Here is a 23,475-nt window from a genome sequence, read left to right on the forward strand (position 1 = left end):
TTTTCATACTTAGAATTTTTGTTTTGTTTCTAGTCCAAATATCTACATTTCAAAGCAAAAGCAAGATTATTTTACTTACCCCACTGGAAGATAATTTTGCTTGTTTTAAAGAAAAACTCTTATTTTTGCCACATTTCTTCTGAAGTTGAAAACAAAATGACATTTTTACCTCATCTACAATTTTTTTTTTAATTTGGACTAGAAATAAGACAAAGAAAAGCGTTTTTTTTTTTTTCTTTTTTTTTTACGTTGTAGTAATATTCACTACCTTAAAACTGTTAGACTCCCCAGAAAACCAATTCAAACTACCTGGTGAAACTGTATTTGTATCGCAATATTAACTGCACAGCAATACAATATCACAGTATCAGATTTTTCCAATATCATGCAGCCCTAGTTAAAGCACTTGCAAACTTACCTATAATCAGTATATAATGTCTGTTGAGGGCTATCAAAATAACATTTTAGCAGATATTAAGCAGACACTCTATTAATACACTAATAACTGCTTTTCGACATACTGTATAATTGCAGAATTCCATGTAGCTTATTGTCAGCAGAAAGTCTTAAGTGAATCATCAATATAATGTGTTTTTAACATGCAGTCCTTACCGTTTTTAATAATCTTAATAAAAAAAAAAAATTACCCTGTTCCAGAAATCTCAGCAGTGTTACTATAAGAAGTGACCTTGTTGTGTGACTTAAGCAAGCAGTGACATTTAATATGGACACATTTTTCCCACATTCGTTGCTGTGATACATTGCAGAGTATCAGCATCTGTTATTATTTTTAAAACCATGTTTAGTGAAAACAGTTATCATTTGTAAGTGTTGCAAATGTGTTAAGCTAGACCTTTGAGGACTCGTTTTCAGATTTTTGTTAATATCCGTATAGAAAAAAAAAAGCTGTCAACTACCTAATACTCATGTCTTTTTTATACACTTTTCACAGGCTTCTGCTCCGTCGCCATGACGACCGAGGAGTGTCCCGTACCGCTTGGTGTGAGCCAGGTGGGGGCGGGGCTATGCGAGGACTTCGGCCCTTCCCAAGGGGATGATATCATCGAAGAGGTGGGGCCGTGCGATGATACAGGCAGCGACCTCAGCACTCTGGTCGTGCCGTTTCCCGAGTTGGCGCCTGTGGTTTTCTTCTGCCTCAAACAGACCACCTGCCCACGCAACTGGTGCATTCGTATGGTGTCAAGCCCATATCCTTTATTAGCTGGCGCTCAGAGCTTGTGAGTAGAGTGGGACTTCTAACAAAGGCTTCCGCATTTGAGTTTGACTTAGAGCACAGGTATCTAATAAACCGGTTGACTTCCTACTGCTGTTTAGTCAGCAAGGCAGTGATTAAGTGCTGTGAGATCGCAGTGACAAGCTGATCTAAACACACCCCGAGTGACAGCTTGACGTAAGCGACTTGGTGTCGTGTGTCATTGTCAACAACAAGACTTTCTCCAGTTGTCACCATTGACATTGAGCTACAATGTCAACGTGTGAAAATGCAACTGGAAAGTCGAGGCGCATATATTATGAATTTGTGTGGTTAAATAATGAATTTTAAACAATGAAATATTAATGAATAAGTCTGTTTACGTAGGTAAGGGTTTAAAGTGCATTGATAATGTATTCTTGGCGTGGTTTGCAAAGCAGGGCTGAGTTTCCTCTGTCGTTTGAAATTTGAAAGTTGATTTTTTTTTCTTCCCTTTCTGTGCATTTCTGCCAGCTAGCCGTGGCTGCCTTGGGGACTCCGACTCCTTTGGAAAGTGTCTTAAATCGAATTTCACGTCTCTGCGTTGGTTTGGCTGACACTCTCATTTGGCTGGGATCAGTGAAAGCCTTTTATACAGGATGGGCACAGGTCTTCTTTTCCCCAGAGAGGCCCAAATCTCCCATTGCTTGAACAGCCACAGGGCGCTAATCAGGAGTGTTCGCTGTTTCCACAAAGATGAGCGCGTTCAAACAATGCCGTCTCCGACTGCTATAGCCGGTCAGGGAGTAGTAGTGGGAAAACTGAAAGCAGAAGCATTTTCCAAGGTTCTTACGGGTGCTGGAAATCCTGGAAAATGCTTGATTTTAAATATAGTGTTTTCAAGGTTACAAAAGTGCTTGGATTTTGAACAAAGTGCTTGAACCTGCTTGAATTTATATTAACAGTGCTCGAAATTGGGACTGTTTTGGTTGCATATGCACACGATTTTATCTATGTGACCTCAAAATATATTTGGGAGCATATGTGTGAGTGCATAAATTGTTGTCGTGCGATCAGTTTTCATTGCAAAATGTTCATCGCATGTGCGTATTTATGGAGCTAATAATAAGCCAAACAATCTGAATTTGAATTGCGTTAAATTGAATAATTAACAACTGTAAGTTAACAATACTGATTATGTCCTATTAGAAATGTTTTGAATTTGTATTTCTTAACTTGATTATTGAACATCTGAAATTTAAGACAACTTAATTTTTTAAGTCAGATTTTTAAAGACATGTTTTTTAAAAAAAAATGGTTTTGAATTCAAAGACTGCAGATATTGGGTATGTAAAAATAAAGTTGTAAGTTTTCAAGAATTCAAATTAACACAATTCAAATTCAGATCATCTGCATGCATCTTTGCACCTGAAACGCCAATCCAATGACTGTAAAAAAAATAACAACTGGTCATGAAAGTTTGGTACTAATACCCAAACAAAATCTGACTGTAAGCTCATTTTTTGAGATATCAACTTTAGGTAGAAAGAGACCAAACTTAAAAACATACTTCACCCAATAACTGAACTTTTTTTTTTATTTAGTTTTAACCTTTTTTGGGTGAACTATCCCAATAAATCTATGCTCTAAACTAAAGTACTCAACGATTTAAGTTGAAATGTCATATAGTGTTTTTTAAAATAGCACAATGGATTTAAATGTGAAAAAAGTATATACAGCATATATAAACAGAATTAACCGTGGTTATTAGGTGCTGGAAAAGCATAGAAATGCACCTTGAAAGTGCTGGAAATTTGCTGGAATTTGAAGTTGTAAAAGGTGTAAGAACCCTGATTTTCAGAAGCACTCACACACATCTACACAGCATGCCAAATTTGTTTAAATGTCTTATTGTGATGTCTCAGTAACTTGTTATGATTTTATTACTTGTAGGTAGCAAGGGATGAGAGAGGGAAGAAGGATGAAGAGATACTTTGATGACTTTATTTATGGTCAGAAGTGTTCTGAGATTAATTTGACATGCTTTCAAGAATGAAGAACATTCACAATGTTAATCTGTGTCGTAGTAGAGGCAGAAATACATTTCACACTTCTAGAGAACCGGTGGCTTATTGATATCATATGGTTTACATTTCAGAAATATTGAAATTAAAGTGGAGTTCTCTTTATCTAGCCCAAGGGGCAATTTGCTAATTATTTAGTAATAAGAGAGATTAGATAAGGGAGGAAAGAGAGGAAATTACCCCCCCCCATTAATCTCGTTTCCCTGCATATTTAATATGTTGGCAAAATGAATCATTATCTTTTTAATAGTTTTTTCCGCATTGTTGCCCTTGTCAAAACACTTTAATTAGTGATTTAGTGTTTGAGATAAAAGTGTTTGCTGTCACTTTGTTTGCATTTGAGGTACAATGTAACCAAAGGGCTTTGTAAAGTCAATTACACACTGATTTACATTCATTGTGCCTTCAGCTAAATGTATAGAAGAATTCAGCTTGTGATTCAGTTTAATTCCCATTTTATCTGCACATATCATAATTGAATGAACTAACACTAAAGATTTTAAATGAATAGTTCATCCTAATGTTTTTTGAGGACTAAAAAGAAAGTTATGAAATGTTCTTTTTGTATTATGTTCAGCTTGCAACTATTAAATACTTTCAATAGTTATCACTTTTAGTTTTTTTTTTCCATACATATAGTTTAGGGCAATGCAATTATTAATCAAAGGCGATTTTTATGCAAATTTTGTCAGTAAAGGTCTGTGGCGACAGCTGATGAATAAAGTAGGGATGTCCAGATTCGATAACGTAATCAGAAATCGGTCCTGATCATTCGGTTTCAGACTCAATTGGAATCGGACGTTACCTCAGGATACATTATATATATATATTCTTATTATTTATTAAAGCATCTATAGTTATGCGGTGGCACAGAGTTAGACCTTTTTCTTGAATTCACACAGAAACAGCAATGCGTGTGATATGACATCACTTTGCCAGCATTTAACCAATAGCGTCTCTGCAGCAAAGTAGGACACGGAAGCAGCTTGAAGTGGAAAGAGGCAGTATGTCTGCGGTCTGGACGTATTAAAAAGTTGATAACGGCAACATTGCCATAGCAAACTGTGACAAATGTAAACTTGGTATTGCCTGCTGGGTGTTTTAAGTTGAGGTGCTATTTGTTTTTATATTAGATTTTTTTTATTATTATTTGATTTTTTAATACATTATTTTTTTTTAATGTATTAAAGAAGTATCGGATTGGGTTTTGGTATCGGTAGATATTCAAAATCAAATGACTCCAACTCGATGGCAAAAAAATGATCGGGACATCCCTAAGATAAAGAGACTAAGATGAAGAAAAAATTATGAATTAAATTGGAAGGACGATAGAAATTAATACAATTTTTCTGTTATAATGACAGCTGTTTACATTGCTTTTTAAGGAACTACAGCTGAGTGTGGTACATGCTGCACATGAAAATACTACATTTAATAATTAATGTTTTTGCTCCCAACTCAGTTCATAACTTCAGTCATGTGTTTGAAATATATCATTGTCAGATGATTCTATAGTTGTGTGATTATTAGTCATGCTGAATCAATATAATGCAACGATATGGATATCTCCTTAGGTTTCTTCATGTTTGGAGTTTCCGCATGAGAGAACCCACAGCTTTGCTTTCATGACAAGATGTGACAGCAATGGTCCAGAAAAATACCAAGAAGCATTCTCAAATCAGACCATATGCCTTTAGTGAATGGTTCAATTGGAATATTATTAAGCTACGGGAATACTTTTGTGAGCACATAAAACATCTTCTGTGTCAGTATAGAGCACGCTCATTCATGAGCACTGTGCAGTGATGTGTGTATCCCAGGGTTGCTCACACAGCACTTTCTCGGTTTTAAACTAAGCACAGGTGCATTCAAGGTATACCTCATAGGTTACAATTTAAGATTAGTATGTAAGTGAAGGTTTGACTTTTAAATGACATTATTTTCTACAGAAAACAATTTATATAATTAATAAGTGTAGCACATGAGTCATTTGTTATTTTTAGTCATTTTTGCCACTTAAATGACATATAGTTATTATACTTTCTCATAAAATACCTCGTTTTGTCTTTTACTGTAAAAGGATACAGTAAAAACAGTAATTTGCTTTTAATTTAAAGTTGCCTTAAATTTTTAGGTTGATTCAAATTAACATTGAGTCCATAGAACTTATGTTAAAGTGATTTAAAACAGCTTGCGTAACTTATAAAATAAAACTAGAACCTGATTAACTTAGTTTAATAAGTTATAATGAACTAAAAACATATGTTGTCTTGACTAATTGATCATAAAAGTTTTTACAGTGTGGTTTCATTTATGCAAATTAAAATGATCCAAAAATATTGATCAGCGATTGACTTTAAAATGAGTGTGTTTTCGCTGCAGCCTGTAGCACCATGACATACTGGATCAAGTCCAAAATGTAGTGGATGTGCATATATTTATATTCATTCATTTTCCATTGGCTTAGTTCCTGATATATCAGGGCTTGCCACAGCGGGATGAACTGCTGACTACTCTGACATATGTTTTACACAGCAGATGCCCTTCCAGCTTCAGCCCAGCACTGGGAAACACCCAAAAAACACTCATACACTACAGCCGATTTAGTTTACCCAGTTCACTTACAGTGCATGTCTTTGGACTGTGGGTGAAACCAGAGCACTCCGGGGAAAACCACACGAACACAGAGTGCATGCAAAATCCACACAGAAATGCCAACTGGCCCAGCTGGAACTTGAATTAGCAACCTTCTTAATTTGAGGCGATAGTGCCAACCACTGCCCACTACCCATTACAGAATCAGAAGGAGCTTTATTGTCAGGTATGTTCACACATACATGAAATTTGTTTTCGTGACAGCTTTTACAGTGCAACTAAATTACAGAGACAGGAGAAAAAACAGATAATAAATATACATTTTTTAAAAATACAAGTAGTGAATGCAAATATACAAATTGACGAGTGTATGTGCAGGTATATTACTATATACAATGTATATGTGCAGCTGTCATGAGCAAATTGGCATATAAAGTATGTTGTTAAACTAGTTTATAAAAAGTGTATAGTGTATAAAAACACATACCCCAACCTTAACCCCAACTGTCAATTATCATGGGTGTTACAATAGTCCACTAGGTATTGGACCTGATCCAGTATATCATTGTGCTACAGACTGCAGCAAAGACATCTGTGTAATGTTTGTCCGTCTTAGACCACACAGTCCGTATATAACTCTAAAGACCCACAAAATCAACCACCTTCAATTAGCTCACTGCAATGCCCCCAGACATCAGTGGCCTCCCACAGCTCACAAAGTCTGGCAACACCCGCCATCATAGCGCACTAATGGAATAACAATATTCCAAACCTTTGACTCCCAATGTGAGGTTTTTTCAATCCATATCCCTTCTTCAAAATTCTGTCTTATTTCTTAAGACTCTTTTTTTTATAATATCTATTGGCTCAAATGCCTGTGGCGCATCTTTGTTCTTTATAAAAAAAGGTTTCCGCTGGTATAAAGTACAATATTATGATGGAATAATTGCTATTCTTATTTTGATATGTAGTAGTTGAAAGTTTGCTTTAGAATGCGCCTTCTGAAATGCCAAGAGCCTTGATCTCTCATTCTCTGTAATAAAAGTGTGGCTAATGGAGCTGGATCACTCCTCAAACATGGCTTTGTCTGCGCCAGACTGTCTAATTCAGCCCTGTGTGTCCTGAAGAGATGTTGGGAACACGAGGTTAATACTAATCTCCAGTCCTGACCGCTCTGTGTTGCTATGACAGCTCATCACACAGTCAAGACTGATGCTCGCTCACCTTCTCAACCTGTGTCTGCCGCGTCTCTCCTGTTTTTGAGTCCTTTTTCTGTCTCCCCATATGCTTTTTTTAGAGGCTGAAGGATCGTAAAGGGGTAGTGTACACCAGGGATTCCCAAACTTTTCAATCCACGACCCCTCAAAATTACATCGCCAGTGACTCACTGCCCCAAAATCCTCAGATGTGGTTAAAAATATACAAACCTTACAAATGCAAAATGGCTCACATACATCAAGAGGCCCTGTTCAAGTCTGTTCAAGTCTGTTCTTTGTTCGATTTTGGAGAACGCCACTCGGAGATCATCCATGTTTAGTCATGGTCTGTATTTAATTTTTAAATATGCGAGTACGAATAGGTGTCAGAAAGTTTACCCTGGTGCCATGAAATCAATCTGCTGCATCTGACCCTATTGGTGTGTCTTTAATCTAACGTAATGAGACTCTTGGGGTTGCAATACAATGGGAAAAAAAGTATGTTGTTTTATAACAGGGTGTCCGCAGGGTCTTAAAAAATATTAAAAGTTGATTAAATTAATGTAGAGAAATTTAAGATCCTTAAAAAGTATTTAAAAATATCAAAAAGGTACAAATTTTTATATAATTTTTGATTATGCAATGTATGATTGTATATATCCTAAAGTGTGCCTGAATTAAACCTGCGAATATCAGGATGCTGTGTAGTTTATGAAATCAATGAAATCCTGCTAGATTTGACATCAGGCTGCTTTGTGTACAGCAGTAATCAAGGCAACACCATTATTTCTGCAGTTCTATAGGTGCCAACCTCCTGCTAGATTGAATAGATTTTATTTCAGTATATGAATTATGAGTTTTGGAATAATTTCTTACATTAATATTTAGTAAATATACTGTAGTAGGTGAAAGTCTCACCAGTGTTTCCAGTTAACCTAAAGTGGTTACATTTGCATTTATTTTATAATTATTTATTTTATTTTTAATTTATTTTTCAGTTTTACTTTCTTTGCCAAAAAACTGTTTTGGTTTTGTGTTGCCGTTTTATTTCCGGGATGTTGTTTTAGGCTTTCAGCAACTATAAAAGCTGATTTTGTCACTGCTATCTTTGATCATTTTAATCTACTCGTGCTTTAAAAGAAAGTTTAAGTTTAAAGATTTATTAATCCCTTTGGAGCAATTTATTTTGACATGGTGGTGCATCACACATAAAACAGAATGACACACTTAACACAATAAACACCAACACTTAACATCAAGCACACAAACAAAAAACTGAAGAAAAAAATAATAATAAAAAAAGGAGAAAAAAAATAATAAAAAATAATTTATTTATTTCCAAAATAAGGAGAAAGAGAATTTGTTTTTAATGACTCAATTTTTAACAGTATTGTAATAAATTGACATGTTTAAAAAAATGCTAATAAAAATAGTCATCAGGTTTGTTATGAATTCCAAATTTTCATCTGAACTGTCTCTTTAAACTCAATTAGTTTTTTTGTGTCTACTGAGGCCTTTCATTTCTTTTTTTCTACTCCTCCCTCCCTTCTTTCCTCCATCCCCTCTGTCTCTTTCCTCACCAGGCACTCAATAAGAACTCTCTGGTGTGTGATTTATGTCACAGCATGTTAAAGTAATTACTGAGGACTACCATCTCTCGCTGTCTATCGCTCTCCTTCCTCCCTCGCCTTCGACACCATTTGCGTGTGTGAATCTGACAATGTGCAGTAAATTCAGGCTGACCGCAGATCAGTCCGGAGTTCTGCGGTAATGGAGCGTTGGAGTCAGTATATTCTGAGTAATTGTATAGCATTCTAATTTCAGATCAGATGGTCTTTAGGGGCGGTACGTCTGCATTCGTAAATCTGAACTCAACACGCTGACAGAAATCCAACAAAACAGTGAACGTCTCGTCTCGGAGAAATAGTTGTTTTAAAAATGTTGCAGAAAATTTTTACAGGACAGAAAGGATTTAGACAAGACTTGATAAGACAAAGGCGACATATGATGATATCGAATAATATGATGAATGACGACGAACTAGCACAGGACAGCAGACATGAGGAGACTATAAAGGAGAAATATTTGCCAAACAAACAGTTGAACATACTAAACTAATAATGGTTTAACAAGGAGGTTGGGACTAGATAATAGATTGGAGAGCACATGACAACACAAGCATGAGAATAAAACAGCATGAAGCGTGAAAAGTCAAGCCGAGCACAACATATATTAAACAAGATAGGATAGTGTCTAGACTCCACAACCAAAATAAGAATTAACAAGACTGAAGTGGCAGAATCCTGACAGTATGGTTCTATAAAATGTTTATACATGTTTATTAGGGCTGCTTGATTGTGAAAAAAAAATTGACATATGAACATAACTTTTTTTGATTGATTGATTGATTTATACAGCCCATTTTGAAAATAAATATTTTTATTAGTTTCTTAGAGAATATAGGTAATATATTTTGGTGAATTTGAGCAAAACAGATGAATGGATATATTTATTAAAATAAAATTTTAGTCACTTTAGAAATACAGATATCATACATTTAAATCCATGCAAAATAGTATTTAAAAAAACATTAACTACAAAATTGCCTATGTTGTTTGTTTTACTTGAATTTTATTTATAATTTTTTTTTTTCTCTTTTTAAAATAATTTAATATTTTCCCAAAACATATTAATTTTTGCTAAGTTATTTTGTTAGATTCGCTACAGATTTGGCTTCAGTACTGACTATATTTTAATGCATATATATAATAACTTTCACTAAAAACAAATAGTCCCCAACATTTAACATAGTATTTACTGTAAGAAGTAAGCTTGATTTGTTTCTTGTTAAAGCTTTAAATGTCCTTCAGTCAAGAGCAGTGAGTAATTTTGTCCTTGTCTTTTGTTGTTTAATTAGGAATATAGCTTTCTGTTTTTCTAAGATGCACACCGACAGATTCACTGTTACAAGTGCATTTTCATGCCATTTTTCTCCTTTTTCTATTTATTTATTACATACAAAATTAGGGTTTATGTTAGGGATGTCCCGATTAGGTTTTTTAACCTAAAGTCTGAGTTTGAGTCATTTAATTTTGAGTATCTACTAATACTGAAACTCGATCCGATACTTTTATAACGCATAAAAAAGAATAAAGAAGAGCAAAGCAACAGATCCAGGATGTTGCTTTTTTATTTATTTCATTTTATTTGAACATTTAACAACTATATTAACAAATAGAGCCCTTCTGTGAGGTAGCTTGAACAATCAAATAATAAATAACATCAATTCTTCACTTTTGGACTTTAGTGCAACAGTAAATATTTAAAAATCCAATATACAAACAAATATCAACTTAAAATACCCGGCAGACCATCCCAAGTACAGAACTTACAGTTGCTATGGCAATTTTGTTGTCATCAACTTTATAATACCTCCAGACCACAGACATACTCGCACTTTCCGCTTCAAGCTGCTTCTGTGTTTTACTTTGTTGCAAAGATGCTATTGGTTATATGCCGGCAAATCGATGTCATGCCGCACACTTTGCTGTTTCTGTAAGAAGTCAAGAGGTCTAACTCTTGAATTTTGTAAACGTTTTGCAGCATACTTGCTTATAGATATCTTAATAATGAACAATACTAATACTAACATCTAAAAAACTTCATGGGACCTTACAAAAATCCCTCTTTTTGTGTTTCAAAAAAGAAAGTTAGTCATTCAGGTTTGAAATGACACAAGGGTTAGGTGATGACAGATCTTCATTTTTATTTAAAAAATCATTTAATGTAGAGGAGATTTGACCTTTAGGATGGTCTTTTTTTGGACACGTTTCAGTTTTTAAAGCAAATAGGATAAATTTAATCTCAAGTTTTGGATCAGAGTCCAAAAAGTGAGTGATTTATCTTCATCGATGTCACTAAAATGCCGATGCTCATATTCGTCTCCTGTCTATGAAACAGATGGTGGTGTAAAGTTTTATTTGATACAGTAAAGGTGTCAGACAAGCGAGGTGTTTTGGAGTAACAGCTGAGTGGGGGATGTACACTAGATACACAGCAACAAAAGCCTGAGATTTAGGCGTATGTTTAACATTTTACAGACTTCTTTTTTTTTTTTTTTTGGAGTTCTGTTTTTCAGGTGTTCATTTTTTAACCCCAGAGCAAGTGAAGGCAAGTGCAGTCTGCCTTCTCTCGGCTCAAATTGGAGTTCCTAAATGGTTTTCTGTGCTAACAAATGTCTTTTGTGCTGTTGACATTGACTCACAGTTCATACATTCTGAAAGTGGATTTGTCTTTGACACACGCACACAAAAACAATAGTTGTAGTAGATTGGTCTCCTGGTCCATCTGTGATTACTTTGAAAGCTTTTTAAGTCTGAGGTCTCAGGGCTCTGTGCTGAACAGCAGTTTGAACAGATTTTTTTTTTTTTTTTTACTTATTTATTTATTTTTAAATAATACATTTTTTAAACTAATTTATTTTTAATTTATTTATTTATTTGTAAATTTATTTTATTTATTTATGTATTTATTTATCTATTTATTTATGTTTTTTATTTATTTTAAAATTGATTAGTTTACTTGTTTATTTGATTTATTTTAAAAAAGATTCATTTATGTTTTATTTTAGTTTATTTATTTGTTTATTTATTTGTTTTTAAATGTATTTATTTGTTTTTATTTATTTGTTTTTATTTATTTTAAATAAAATAAAATTTAATTAATTTGTTTATTTTATTTATTTTAAAATTTATTTTCGTTTATATATATTCCATTTTATTTATTTATTTATGTTTTTATTTATTAAAAAATATATTGTTTTTTTGTTTGTTTGTTTATTTTTTTATTTTATTTTTTTTTCTGAATGCCGGTTTATGCTTTCTATCTTCTACTTTTACAGACACGCTCCGATTTCTCTCCTGTAGGTATATCTTCATGGTTATTGCTGCATATTGGCATCAGGATTTTTACAATGATTGTACTGTCCGGATAAGGTTATAGTGTCATCGTTCCGGGTCATGGCAAAAACTGATAGTGCAAGCCTGAGATGTGTGTTTATTTGTCATGCTGGGTATCAAAAGTCACATCAGGCTAAATTGCTTCTCTCTCCATCAGTGTTCAGATGTGAGTATTTCCACACCTGGCCTAAGAGAGTGAAGGGCAGAAATGGATATCTAGCATTAGTAGCCCTGGCTGGTCATGCAGTGTTTTTTGTAGGCAATCTGGATGTTTGATTTCTGGTTGATACAGAAAAGCTGATGAATATTTTAGGGCAACCTGTCAGAAATTTATCAAGAAATAATTGTAAACCCAGAATCCATTGAAAGACGAATGGGAGTGGAAAATGTTCTACTGATCACAAATAAGCAGAGCCGATGTCAAGTGTGAGAAACCACTATGTCTGTTTTTTTTTTTTTTTTTTTAATGTAATAATATTAAAACTTAAACTACTACTAACACTAACAATTGTTTTGTTTCTTGCTTATTTATTTGCTTTTTGTTTTTTTTTTTTACAAATGAGATAGTTAAATTTTTTAGTTATTAAATTTTATTTGATTTAAATTCATACTAAAGTGTGTGATTTAAAACTTGCAAATGTGTAATTTGAATATTTGAACTAGTAAAGATTGAATACAAGATGGCACCAGTTGTGGACCTTACCATTTCAATATGTCAGTAATTGGAGTTTAATATTTTTGCAGTATACTTTAATTCAATTAGTTTTTTATTAGTTTTTCTTTTTAGTATATTAATATATTTTGACTTTAAATTTAATAATTGACTTGGACATAAATGCCTTTTATAGTGACAGCATGTAAAATATCTTGTTTTTATTCAACTAAAATACATTTTTGTAAAGTTTATAAAGTCTGTAAATTGTATAGGGCTAGCAGTAGTGTGTAGGAGGAGATCTACTTGCAGTTGTTTTAATTTAATACACCAAAAAACACGCAAAACTTCCTTTAGACTATAGGAAAATGCAGGAGAAATATCATAACACCAAAACGAAGATGATGCTGGACAGTGACCAGAAGCACACTCAAGGCCTAAATGCACAGGACATAATGAGATACTAAACAATACACATGTGTACAACATAATCAGGAACTGTGAAAATTATCTGGAAGTAGGACAAACTTTTGTTTTGTGTTGCTCTGGAACAGCTTCAGCAAAGAAATAGTTGAGCAAATTCAGGTATTAAACCTCATGTTGTACAGTTGAGGTTTCAAGTGATTTAGTGGAGTGATGAGAGTTTCAGACTAGCATGCAGAGATGATGGGTTCAAACTGATGCAGCTATAGATGTTAGGTTTTAAATGCTCTGCTCTTGTAACTTGTTTTGTTTTAACAGTGGTCTGACATAAGAATGAACACTGAATAAATATGCTTATGAAATATGAATAAATATGTTTTGTTTTGGTCATAAAACAGGGTTGTTGCTAGATCAGATACAGATGCGGCTGGAAGTTTATGATAATTCATTAGTTGATTGATTGATTGATTGATTGATTGATTCATTGATTGATTGATTGATTGATTGATTCATTGATTAATTCATTCATTCATTCATTCATTCATTCATTCATTCATTTATTCATTCATTCATTCAGGTGTTGGGAACCACTTTTGTCACATGACCTGGTGTTTCAAATCACTTTAGTCACGACATGTGTTTCTGATCTCCTAAGTCACGTGACCAGGTGTTTCGAACCACTGTAGTCACGTGACCTGTTTCAAATCACCTCAGTTAAGTGACCTGGGTGTTTGGAACCACTTTAGTCACGTGACCTGGTGTTTCGAATCACTTTAGTCACCTGTGTTTCTGATCACCTTAGTCACATGACCTGGGTGTTTCGGATCACCTTAGTCACGTGATGACCAGGTGTTTCGAACCACTTTTGTTACATGACCTGGTGTTTTAAATCACTTTAGTCACATGACATGTGTTTATAATCACCTCAGTCAAGTGACCTGGGTGTTTCAAACCACTTTAGTCATGTGACCCGTGTATTTTAAATCACCTTAGTCATGTGACCTTGGTGTTTCAGATCACCTTTCATGTTACCTTGATGTTTCAAACCACTTTAGTCATGTGACCTGTGTTCTAAATCACTTTAGTCACGTGACCAGATGTTTCGAAACCCTTTAGTCAAGTAACCAGGTGTTTTGAACCACTTAAGTCACGTGACCTGTGTGTTTCGAATCACCTAAGTCATGTGACCTTGGTGTTTCGAATCACCTTAGTCATGTGACCTTGGTGTTTCGAACCACTTTAGTCACTTGACCTGTGTTTTGAATCACCTTAGTCACGTGACCAGATGTTTTGAACCCCTTTAGTCAAGCAACCAGGTGTTTCGAACCACTTAGGTCACATGACCTTTGTGTTTTGAATCACCTTAGTCACGTGACTGGGTGTTTTAGATCATCTTAGTCCCCGTTTACACTAGTGCGTTTTAGTTTTAAAACGGCGTTTTAGAATGAAAACGATCCGCGTCCACACTTGCGTTTTACCCAGCGTTTCTGAACTGCTCTCCGTCCACACCACAACGCTGAAAATGCACATCACGTGACCACACACACTCTCTCGGGCAAGCGCTGCAGCATTTCTACCCAGATGAGAGCTCTGCTAGTCGGACTGCTCATCGAGCATCTCCCTCTGGATCTAATCTCGCTATATTTGCTAAACGTGATATTTCATTCATGTTGTTGTCTTTATCTAACGAGATATTCCCTGACTTTGGTCATTGCAATCTATTAGCCTACTTTTTCACAGGTAACGTGTTTTGGTTAAGCGCAAAGATAAGTTAATGATTAATCCATGTACATTGACTGATCGCTTGCCTTTATTTCCTACAATGTATAAATTTATTGTATGTTATACTTTTATAATGGCCATTATCAATGATTAAAACTGATATTCAGCAAAAGAGAGGGTGTGTTTCGTATTTTTACTGCTCCGTTTTGTTATAAATATCCAGACAGTGAAGATGACGCTCATATTAAACAGCACGATGCCTCTACATTTCTGCTGTCTGTTAAGTTGCTAATATTAAAATGAAAATAGGCAGTTCCTTAAATCGTGTTTACATTTTATTGTTGAGAAAGTGAAACAACGTAGCCAGGGTGATGTGAATGAAGTTATAAAGTACACTGTTCCCTTTGAAGATTTAGCCGTGTCCTCGGTATGTTTTCCATACCAAACTGAGAAGGGGGAGACTGCAGCATTAAACTTGCGAAGTCTGAACTTACAAGAAGAGGATGCGAGCCTGAACTGTGTGTGTGGGCTACTTAATATTGAGGAAAAGCCCCAATCAGATAGGCGAACGTCGGCAGCCCCGCCTCCATTTTTAGATGTCTCCGTCTTTACCCCCATCCACACTGAGACAGAGCAGCAGCGTTTTAGAATTAAAACGGCCTCTCCAGCGTTTTCAAAACGCTCCGTTTTCGGCGCTCGAGAACTCCGGCGTAGTGTGGACGGATGGCATAACCGTAACAAAACTTATGCGTTTTAAAACAAAAACGCAGTAGTGTAAACAAGGCCTTAGTCCAGTGACCAGGTGTGTTGAACCACTTAAGTCACATGACCTGTGTTTTGAATCACCTTAGTCACATGACCTGGGTGTTTCGGATCATCATAGTCACCTGACCAGGTGTTCTTGACACTGTCGAAATGTCAGTTTCATGTCAGCCATCCCTACCAAAAACATGTTTTTTTCCTTTAATAATAGGCATGCTAGTATGCAAAAAGTTAATGAGAACTGGTTCCTATTGGCAAATATTCAAAAATGACATGAAAGTAATGCAAGTAATTAAATAAAATAAAAGTTCAAAGCATTAAAAGGAATTAAGCGTCTTATTTATGTATGTTACTTAGCTTTAGATTGGCGCATGTCAGCCAGGTGACCTGCCGTTTACCTTGTCCTCATTCGTTTTTTTCTCTCAAAAACAAATAACATTTCCATTAAACTTGCTGTGGCCTGCGTCTGAATCAGATAATATATGTGTATGTGTGTGTGTGTGAGAGAGTCAGTAGATGCAGCTTGTGTGTCTGTCTAAAGGAGGTCATGACTGCTGTCTGTTAAGACTCTGTCAATAAACAGGTAGGAGGACCACTGAGTCTCTAACTGTGCTGATGGCAGGGGCTGTTATAGGCTGTGCCCAGAACAGCGTGAAGCACCGACAGAGCGAGAGAATGAACAGCAGACAAAGGCAAATGGAAGGGAAAGAGCTGTGCGAAGAGAAGGGGGGAAGAAAACGGTATTTACTCCCAGTGGAAAAGCATGAAGAGAGATGAACAATGTCTGCGTGTTTGCCCTGCTCACTGACCTTTCACCTCTGGTGAAGCCAAGCCACCGATCTGCTCATCACACACAGATAGAGAGAGGTAGAAGGAGGTAGAGAACAATCAGTGAACTGTGGGAGCTGGCCGAAATGGCAGTGCTTTGTCACTGTCAGAGCGACTGAACCAGACCTCCTTCTGCGCTACTGTAGTGGTGTTGATGGCACACAGTGAGCTTATACAGTATGTGGAGCTACACATAAGGATTTATTCAAATAAGTGTGAACATCAGCTGAATATTTTTCTTTTTTTTTTTTGGCCAAAAGAAAAAATACAGCTGTAGTCATAATTATTAGCCCTCCTGTATATTTTTCCAACACATTTATAGCCATAATAGTTTTAATAACTCATTTATAATAACCCTTTTCTGCCATGATGACAGTACATAATTTTTTACTAGATATACAGTATTTCAAGATATTAGTATTCAGCCTAAAGTGACATTTAAAGGCTTAACTACAACATAAGCTCATTCTGAAAACGTAGCCCTTTATACATTTCTGGAGATCACAAATTTTGTAGCCAGAAGTTTATATGGCCACAGTTCATCTTTAAAACAAACAGTATAGGGTGGTATGATGGCATTCCTTTTCACAATAACTAGCTGGCTGCTTACCTCCGTATTGGCTGTTTTCCCTACTGTTACCAGTTTGTTCAGGTAGCTCACCATGTACATTAGCGGACTTGAGACGCAGAGAGGTGTTGACCACAGGGTCCGAGTTTGGCAAAGAATGATTCTAGAAAGCAGGTAAAACAAAAACAGAAGCAAACACATAAAATAAACAAGTAAAACAACAGGGTGAGGATGTGGTAAAATATAAAAATGTGGTAAAAATCAGATGAGGTATTTTCTTTTTCTGGATTGCTTTTTAAAACTGTCGGTTGAATTTATGGAAGTGAGTGGGCACCGGTCATTGGTGCTTTTGAAAACACTATCGGTTGGGTTTAGGGAAGGAGAAGCGTGGGTCAGTCAGTCATTCAGTCAGTTGACAGCGGCCTCTGGTGTATTCACGTGAGAACAGCAGGTGCGAATGGCACTCTTGAGAGAAATTTGAGATCTAAAAAAAGCATACACAGTGGCCTCTGGTGGATTTGCGAAAACAAAAAAAAGAAATGCATAGAGCGGTATTTGTTCAGAATGAGCCTGGGTTGCTTACCTTAAAACTGATTTTATTCTAGCCAAAATAAAACAATTATAATTTTCTTCAGAAGAAAAAATATTATCAGACCTACTTTGAAAATTTTCTTGCACTGTTAAACATCCTTTAGGAAATATTTGAAAAAAAAAAAATAATAAATTATTCACTGGAGGGCTAATACTTTTGACTCCAACTTTATATATGCCAGCCAGCTTGCTCCTTCCAAGCACTCAGTTTTCACTAGCTAGCTCTAGTCATATATCTAGTCATATCATGGCGCTGCTCAGCATGCCTTTGAATACTTTCTGCGATATCTTTTTAAAATGCTTATTGTTATTAAAGTGATTATATTACATATTTTACTATTTTTGGTTTGTTTTTGCAAGAGCTTCAATATCTGACTCCAGTTTCGCCTGTAGTAATTGTTATTTGTGTATTGGTAATAAAAAAATAAAAATAAAAATAAAAAAAACCAAACCAAACAACAAAACTTTATTTTTTAATTCTCTTAAAAAGGATCGAATAGAGAATAATATATTTAAGTTCCTTTCTGAGGTACTTTAAAAAAATATATATATATTTTTTTCTAAATGTATATTGATTATTATAATAAATATACATTTAGAAAGCAAACAACGCATATATATATATATATATATATATATATATATATATATATATATATATATATATATATATATATATATATATATATATATATATATGCGTTGTTTGCTTTCTAAATGTATATTGATTATAATATTACATTTAATGAGATTTTGAAAACCTTATCAATACAATCAAATATATATATATAAAAACAATAAATACAAATACAATCAGTCAGTATCAGTGTGTTTGTGTCCAAGTGCCGATTAATTTATGTATTTTTTTACATCCCTAGCTACACTTTTACTGAATGTGCATACAGTTATAACTCATTGGTTAAAAAGGTCAAAATAAATATGTAAATAAATTACATAAATTCAAATAACAGTACATAATAAAAATATAATAGGAACAATGTTTATTATATTTTTGTACCTTGCATTTCACAGCTTTCCAGTGTGTGCTGAGTAAATTTGTTAATTGTAGCTAAAATGTAATGCATCTTAACAATACAATTAGACACCAACAAGGGTTTGAAAGCTCAAACGTCAAAAATGTTGCATGGTCCACCTGTAAGAGCTTGTTGAAAGGGGGTCCATATTTTATAAAAATCAAACAGTATGTGAGCTTCTCCAGAGCAAGATTGCTTGTTATTTCTTTAATCCACTGGCCACGGGATGGCCTTTGAGTTTTTTTCTGATTTAAAGCAATAACACGCTTCGTTTGAAGTAAACTAAAATAGAATAGTTTGCGTTTACTTGTGTTCAGGTCCAGGTTTACAGGGTATATGTGAAATAAACATGGTTTGGGGATATATATATATATATATATATATATATATATATATATATATATATATATATATATATATATATATATATATATATATATATATATATATATATTCAATAAATTTACTAATCAAGGATCTCTTTCCCAAATGTCTGGATCTCATTGCACTCCCTTACACAATGATAAAGGATACTCACTTCTTCATTGCGTTTTGTATCAGCGATATTTGGGTTAAATCTATGCAGTTTAGCTGGTGTATTACAAGTTTGTACAGTGGGAGCCAGTTATATTGCAGAGATTTACAATTATTTTATTGTTAATACTATTAATTTGGGCAAATGAACTAGAATCTATCAATTCTTTTTTAGATACGTCTCCTTGAAAATCATGTTTCCATGCTCACAAGTAGGATAATGAGTTATCATTTGATCCCTCTAAGAGTATATTACCCCTATATTGGAATACAATAAATATCTCCTATATTGCTATATTAAAGTATTTATTAGTTTTTTTTTTTAATTATATATATATATATATATATATATATATATATATATATATATATATATATATATATATATATATATATATATATATATATATATATATATAGTATATCCATGCATCCATATGCTTCATTTATTTTAAGAAAATTGCAGTTTATTTTATATTTTGATTCGGGTGCTCTGTACATTTTTGCTCATGTTCTTTTGGTTTTGTGAGATTCAGATATGTGCACTGGGGCTTGTAATAGGGTGTCTGTGAGGGTCTGGATGAGAGTGAATGAAATTGCAGGCAGGTTACGTAGGGCTTGTTAGATGGACAATTTGGACATCAAGTATAACTCACATTTCTTGGAAAGCAGCAAGCAGAAAAAAAAAATTGTAATGGTCTCATATTATACAGCTTTAACTTGCTTCTGTCATCTTAGACCTGTGGAGAACAGTAAGGCAAGATATTCATACTTCTGGTCCTGGATCAGTGGGCCCACTGTTCCCAGTAACATCCAGTACTCTTGGTGTCAGAGGATTAATCACAGGGAGAAAATCCTCAGACATTTATATAGTATCCAGATTAATGTCACATAGCTGTCAGTGTGGAGTGGAGCGAGAGAAAAAGGTCTGTAAAGAAGGGAGAGAAGATTTATTTGATGTTCTGCTCACATAAGGATGCTAATCCAGGTCATGACCTTCGTCTGTTTCAGTGTAATCTCATTTGTTTCTACCTGGGTTGCTGTTAAAGCTGATGAAGCTGCAGTTCTCTGGATAGTATTTGTGGATTTCTCTTTTCTCCACATGTACTGTTGTTGTTAAAGAGGATTTAACCCTTGGCTTGCTCCAAAGTTACTGTACCTGCAATCAGTGTCTTTCAATATGTTTTAAATAACAAGTAACTGTTCAGTGATGAGATTTAGAATTACATTTTTTTCTTTAGATATTGTGCCTGCCTTGTTCAAGCAGTTTCATAAGGGTTCATTCAAGCTGTCAGTTCATTACAATATAATGGTGCTCATTATAAAGATGCAAATTGCAGTGGGCAGATGTTTTGCTGTGTGAATTAGCTCAGGTGAGGTGATGTATGGTTAATCTCTGCATTCAGAGTTTTTGGGGAGTAGTTCATCCTTCTAAAAAGATTAGAAAATTAAATTAATGCTTTACTTTTTTCACATACGTTTTTATGGTGAAAGTTTTTTAATGATGCTTTTGTGCATGTTTTTAAAGCGTAAAGGTTTTTGCTCTGGCACACTCTCCCCTTTCTGTATGCACAAAATACTTTCTCATCAACATTCCATCTTTCTGGAAATAAAGTCCCTTCGTTCACACTGCAGGCAAATGTGGCCCAAATCAGATTTTTTTTCCCCCTCATGTGACTCAGGTAATGACAGTGTGAACAGAGGGGCGAATCTGATCTTTTCAGTTCAGATTTGTGCCACTTTTATATGTAGTCTTAAATCAGACACAGATCTGATGTTCTGCAATGCGACCGCAGTGTGAATGGTTATGTCGGATTTCATGTGACTTTTACATAATGTTCGAGCAACATGTGTCATCATTCTGTGCTGCAAACATCATCTACTCTTCAGCAGCATAGTACAATGGCACACAGGGCGATTACTGCACCACAGAAAGTTGGTTGTTCATAGTGAAAAATATTTTGAATGCAAAACTGGTACTTGTTAACTAATCTTGTTAACGATTGAGGCACAGGTTGATCGTGAAGCCGAAGAGCGTCGTGGGTGTTGCAGATAAGGGATCCGTGTTCAAAGGGCAGGTGCTCGAGCATCCAAACCCAAAACCTTCTGCACTTGTTTGCTGTTTATAACAGAGTAAAGTTAAATAACTCGGCAAACAGATATAAAACCAACTCCGCCTTCACAGTTCAGTTTGCTGCTGCTCATTAAAATTATTAAAATGACTTGGAGAGCATAAATGAATGTAATTCCGCTCTCTGTATTGTTTATTTGTTTCAGATAATTATTAAAAATAATAGTAATAAAAAACTGAGAACTATCTTCCTGTATTAGTGAGGCGTTCAGGTGACCTGGTTTGAACCTAAACAGAAAATGCATGCTGTTATGGCACTTTCACACTTCCATACTGGAACACATGGCTGAGATTTGACAGAAATATGCTCAGGCATCTGTTGTTACTCCCATGCCGTCACTTTGACCAAAAGAACAAACACACTTTAGGTATATGATTCACATAATATTGACTGTAGCACCATCTAAACCTGTTTTTGACTATATACTGTTCTTCCTTTTTCTCCAAATGCGAATTGACGGCACAATTCGCTTCAATTTACTTTTTAAAGCATGAAGTGCCACAGAGCTCCAGTTCATCAGGATGATTCCTTTTGGCCAATTTCCCAGACAAATTAAGGAAGCAGACAGAAGTCCACAGAGATCCGAGCACAGTTTAGACGATGTTATCAAGGCCCACAACAACAGCCTCTCACAGACCTCAATCCATTTCACCTTTTTTTAAACAAACACCTGACGTTCATTCGATTTGCCATGGTACAGAGATCGGTGACCTGTGGTGAACCTGTGAAATGAGGAATCAGAATCCTCTCTCTTCAGATATATAGATTTATGGTTCAATCCTTGTGGTGTTTGGAGGATTTTAGTTTAATATGACAACATTTAACATCAGCTAACAGCCAGTTCGTTCATATTTAGATTGGAATTAATATACATTTATTCATTTTCTTTTTGGCTTAGTCCCTTTATTAATCAGGGGTCGCCACAGCGGAATGAACCACCAACACCACTGGGAAACACCCATGCACTCTTGCATTCACACACATACACTACGGACAATTTAGTTTATTCAATTCACTAACAGCGCATGTCTTTGGACTGTGGGGGAAACCGGAGCACCCGGAGGAAACCCACACGAACACTGGGAGGACATGCAAACGCCACACAGAAATGCCAACTTACCCAGCGACCTTCTTGCTGCAATACGTTCGTGATACCCATTGTGCCACCATGATATCCTTCGAAATTAATATATAATTATTATTAAATAAAAAATCGTATTATTATTAAAATCAGTCATTCCATCAAATTATTGTTTTTTTTTTTTGTATTTGATAATTTAAAAAAATGCATTTATAAAACGTTTACGATTAACTGAATTATTTAATCATGTCATTCTTTTAATCGTAAATGCATCTTTAATAGTATTTAATTGTTGGATAAAAGTCTGGATATCTTGACCTACTACTTTTTTGTAAAATTAGAAAAATTATTTTCTAATTTCCATAAGTTTTATTTACTTAAAACTTTAAAACAATTTTGTTAAACACCAAAGTATATACAGGATCACACATAACATTTGGATTTCTAAAAGAACAACCAGGAGATGTTTTTTAGTCCTCATTTTAAAAATTGATGCTACTGTTTGTTCTTATTTAACTACTTACATTTTTAAACTCAATTCTTGAGTTTTTTTTAGGACGATTTGATTGTGTTATGTTCAATCAAATAAGATTTGTAACAACTAATAAATTAGCTTAATTCCCTCATGTTTTCCCAACACAAATCAATAGTGTGGAACCCAGAATTTTTTTAAAAGTGTGGCACATTCATCTGAAATTATGTTATGTACTGTATTTCATATTTCCATCCTCACAATATTTTAAAATATGTTTCACACTTTTGAAATCTAAACTTGAACTTGTATTTTAAATCTGTCATTTGCCAATAATGTTGCATCTCAGATTTCTATATTCGAGATTGCGAGATCTGCTAATGCTTACACAGTTGGCTCGATTGTGATAAATATGCTGTTTGACCAATGCGTATGTGTTTAATAGTGGCTCACTTCTATCATTTGGTATGATTATGTTCATATTGGAAGCATACTGTTTGTTTGAACTGCACACCAAATCACTATTCTCAAACAGACTCCTGAGATTCATGGGGAAATTCCTCTGTTTATGGAACATGTTGTCTGTGTGTGAAACGTAAAAAAACAAAGCCAAAAAAAAAAAAAGAAAAAGAAACATACACACAAATTAAA

General features: G+C 34.6%; 1 protein-coding gene across 4 annotated transcripts in view; it reads left to right on the forward strand.

The window, feature by feature from the left end:
• cacna1ia (calcium voltage-gated channel subunit alpha1 Ia) overlaps nt 1–23,475 on the forward strand; it is a 413,851-nt gene that overhangs the window by 116,162 nt on the left and 274,214 nt on the right. For all 4 annotated transcript variants that reach the window (XM_073944536.1, XM_073944538.1, XM_073944539.1 and 1 more), the window contains one exon: nt 953–1,208. In XM_073944536.1, coding sequence (XP_073800637.1) covers nt 970–1,208 — 239 coding nt within the window. In that variant the 5' untranslated portion in view covers nt 953–969. The remainder of the gene's footprint in view (nt 1–952; nt 1,209–23,475) is intronic.

Source organism: Danio rerio, chromosome 3, assembly GCF_049306965.1.
Source record: "Danio rerio strain Tuebingen ecotype United States chromosome 3, GRCz12tu, whole genome shotgun sequence".
In the NCBI taxonomy this organism is placed as follows: domain Eukaryota; kingdom Metazoa; phylum Chordata; class Actinopteri; order Cypriniformes; family Danionidae; genus Danio; species Danio rerio.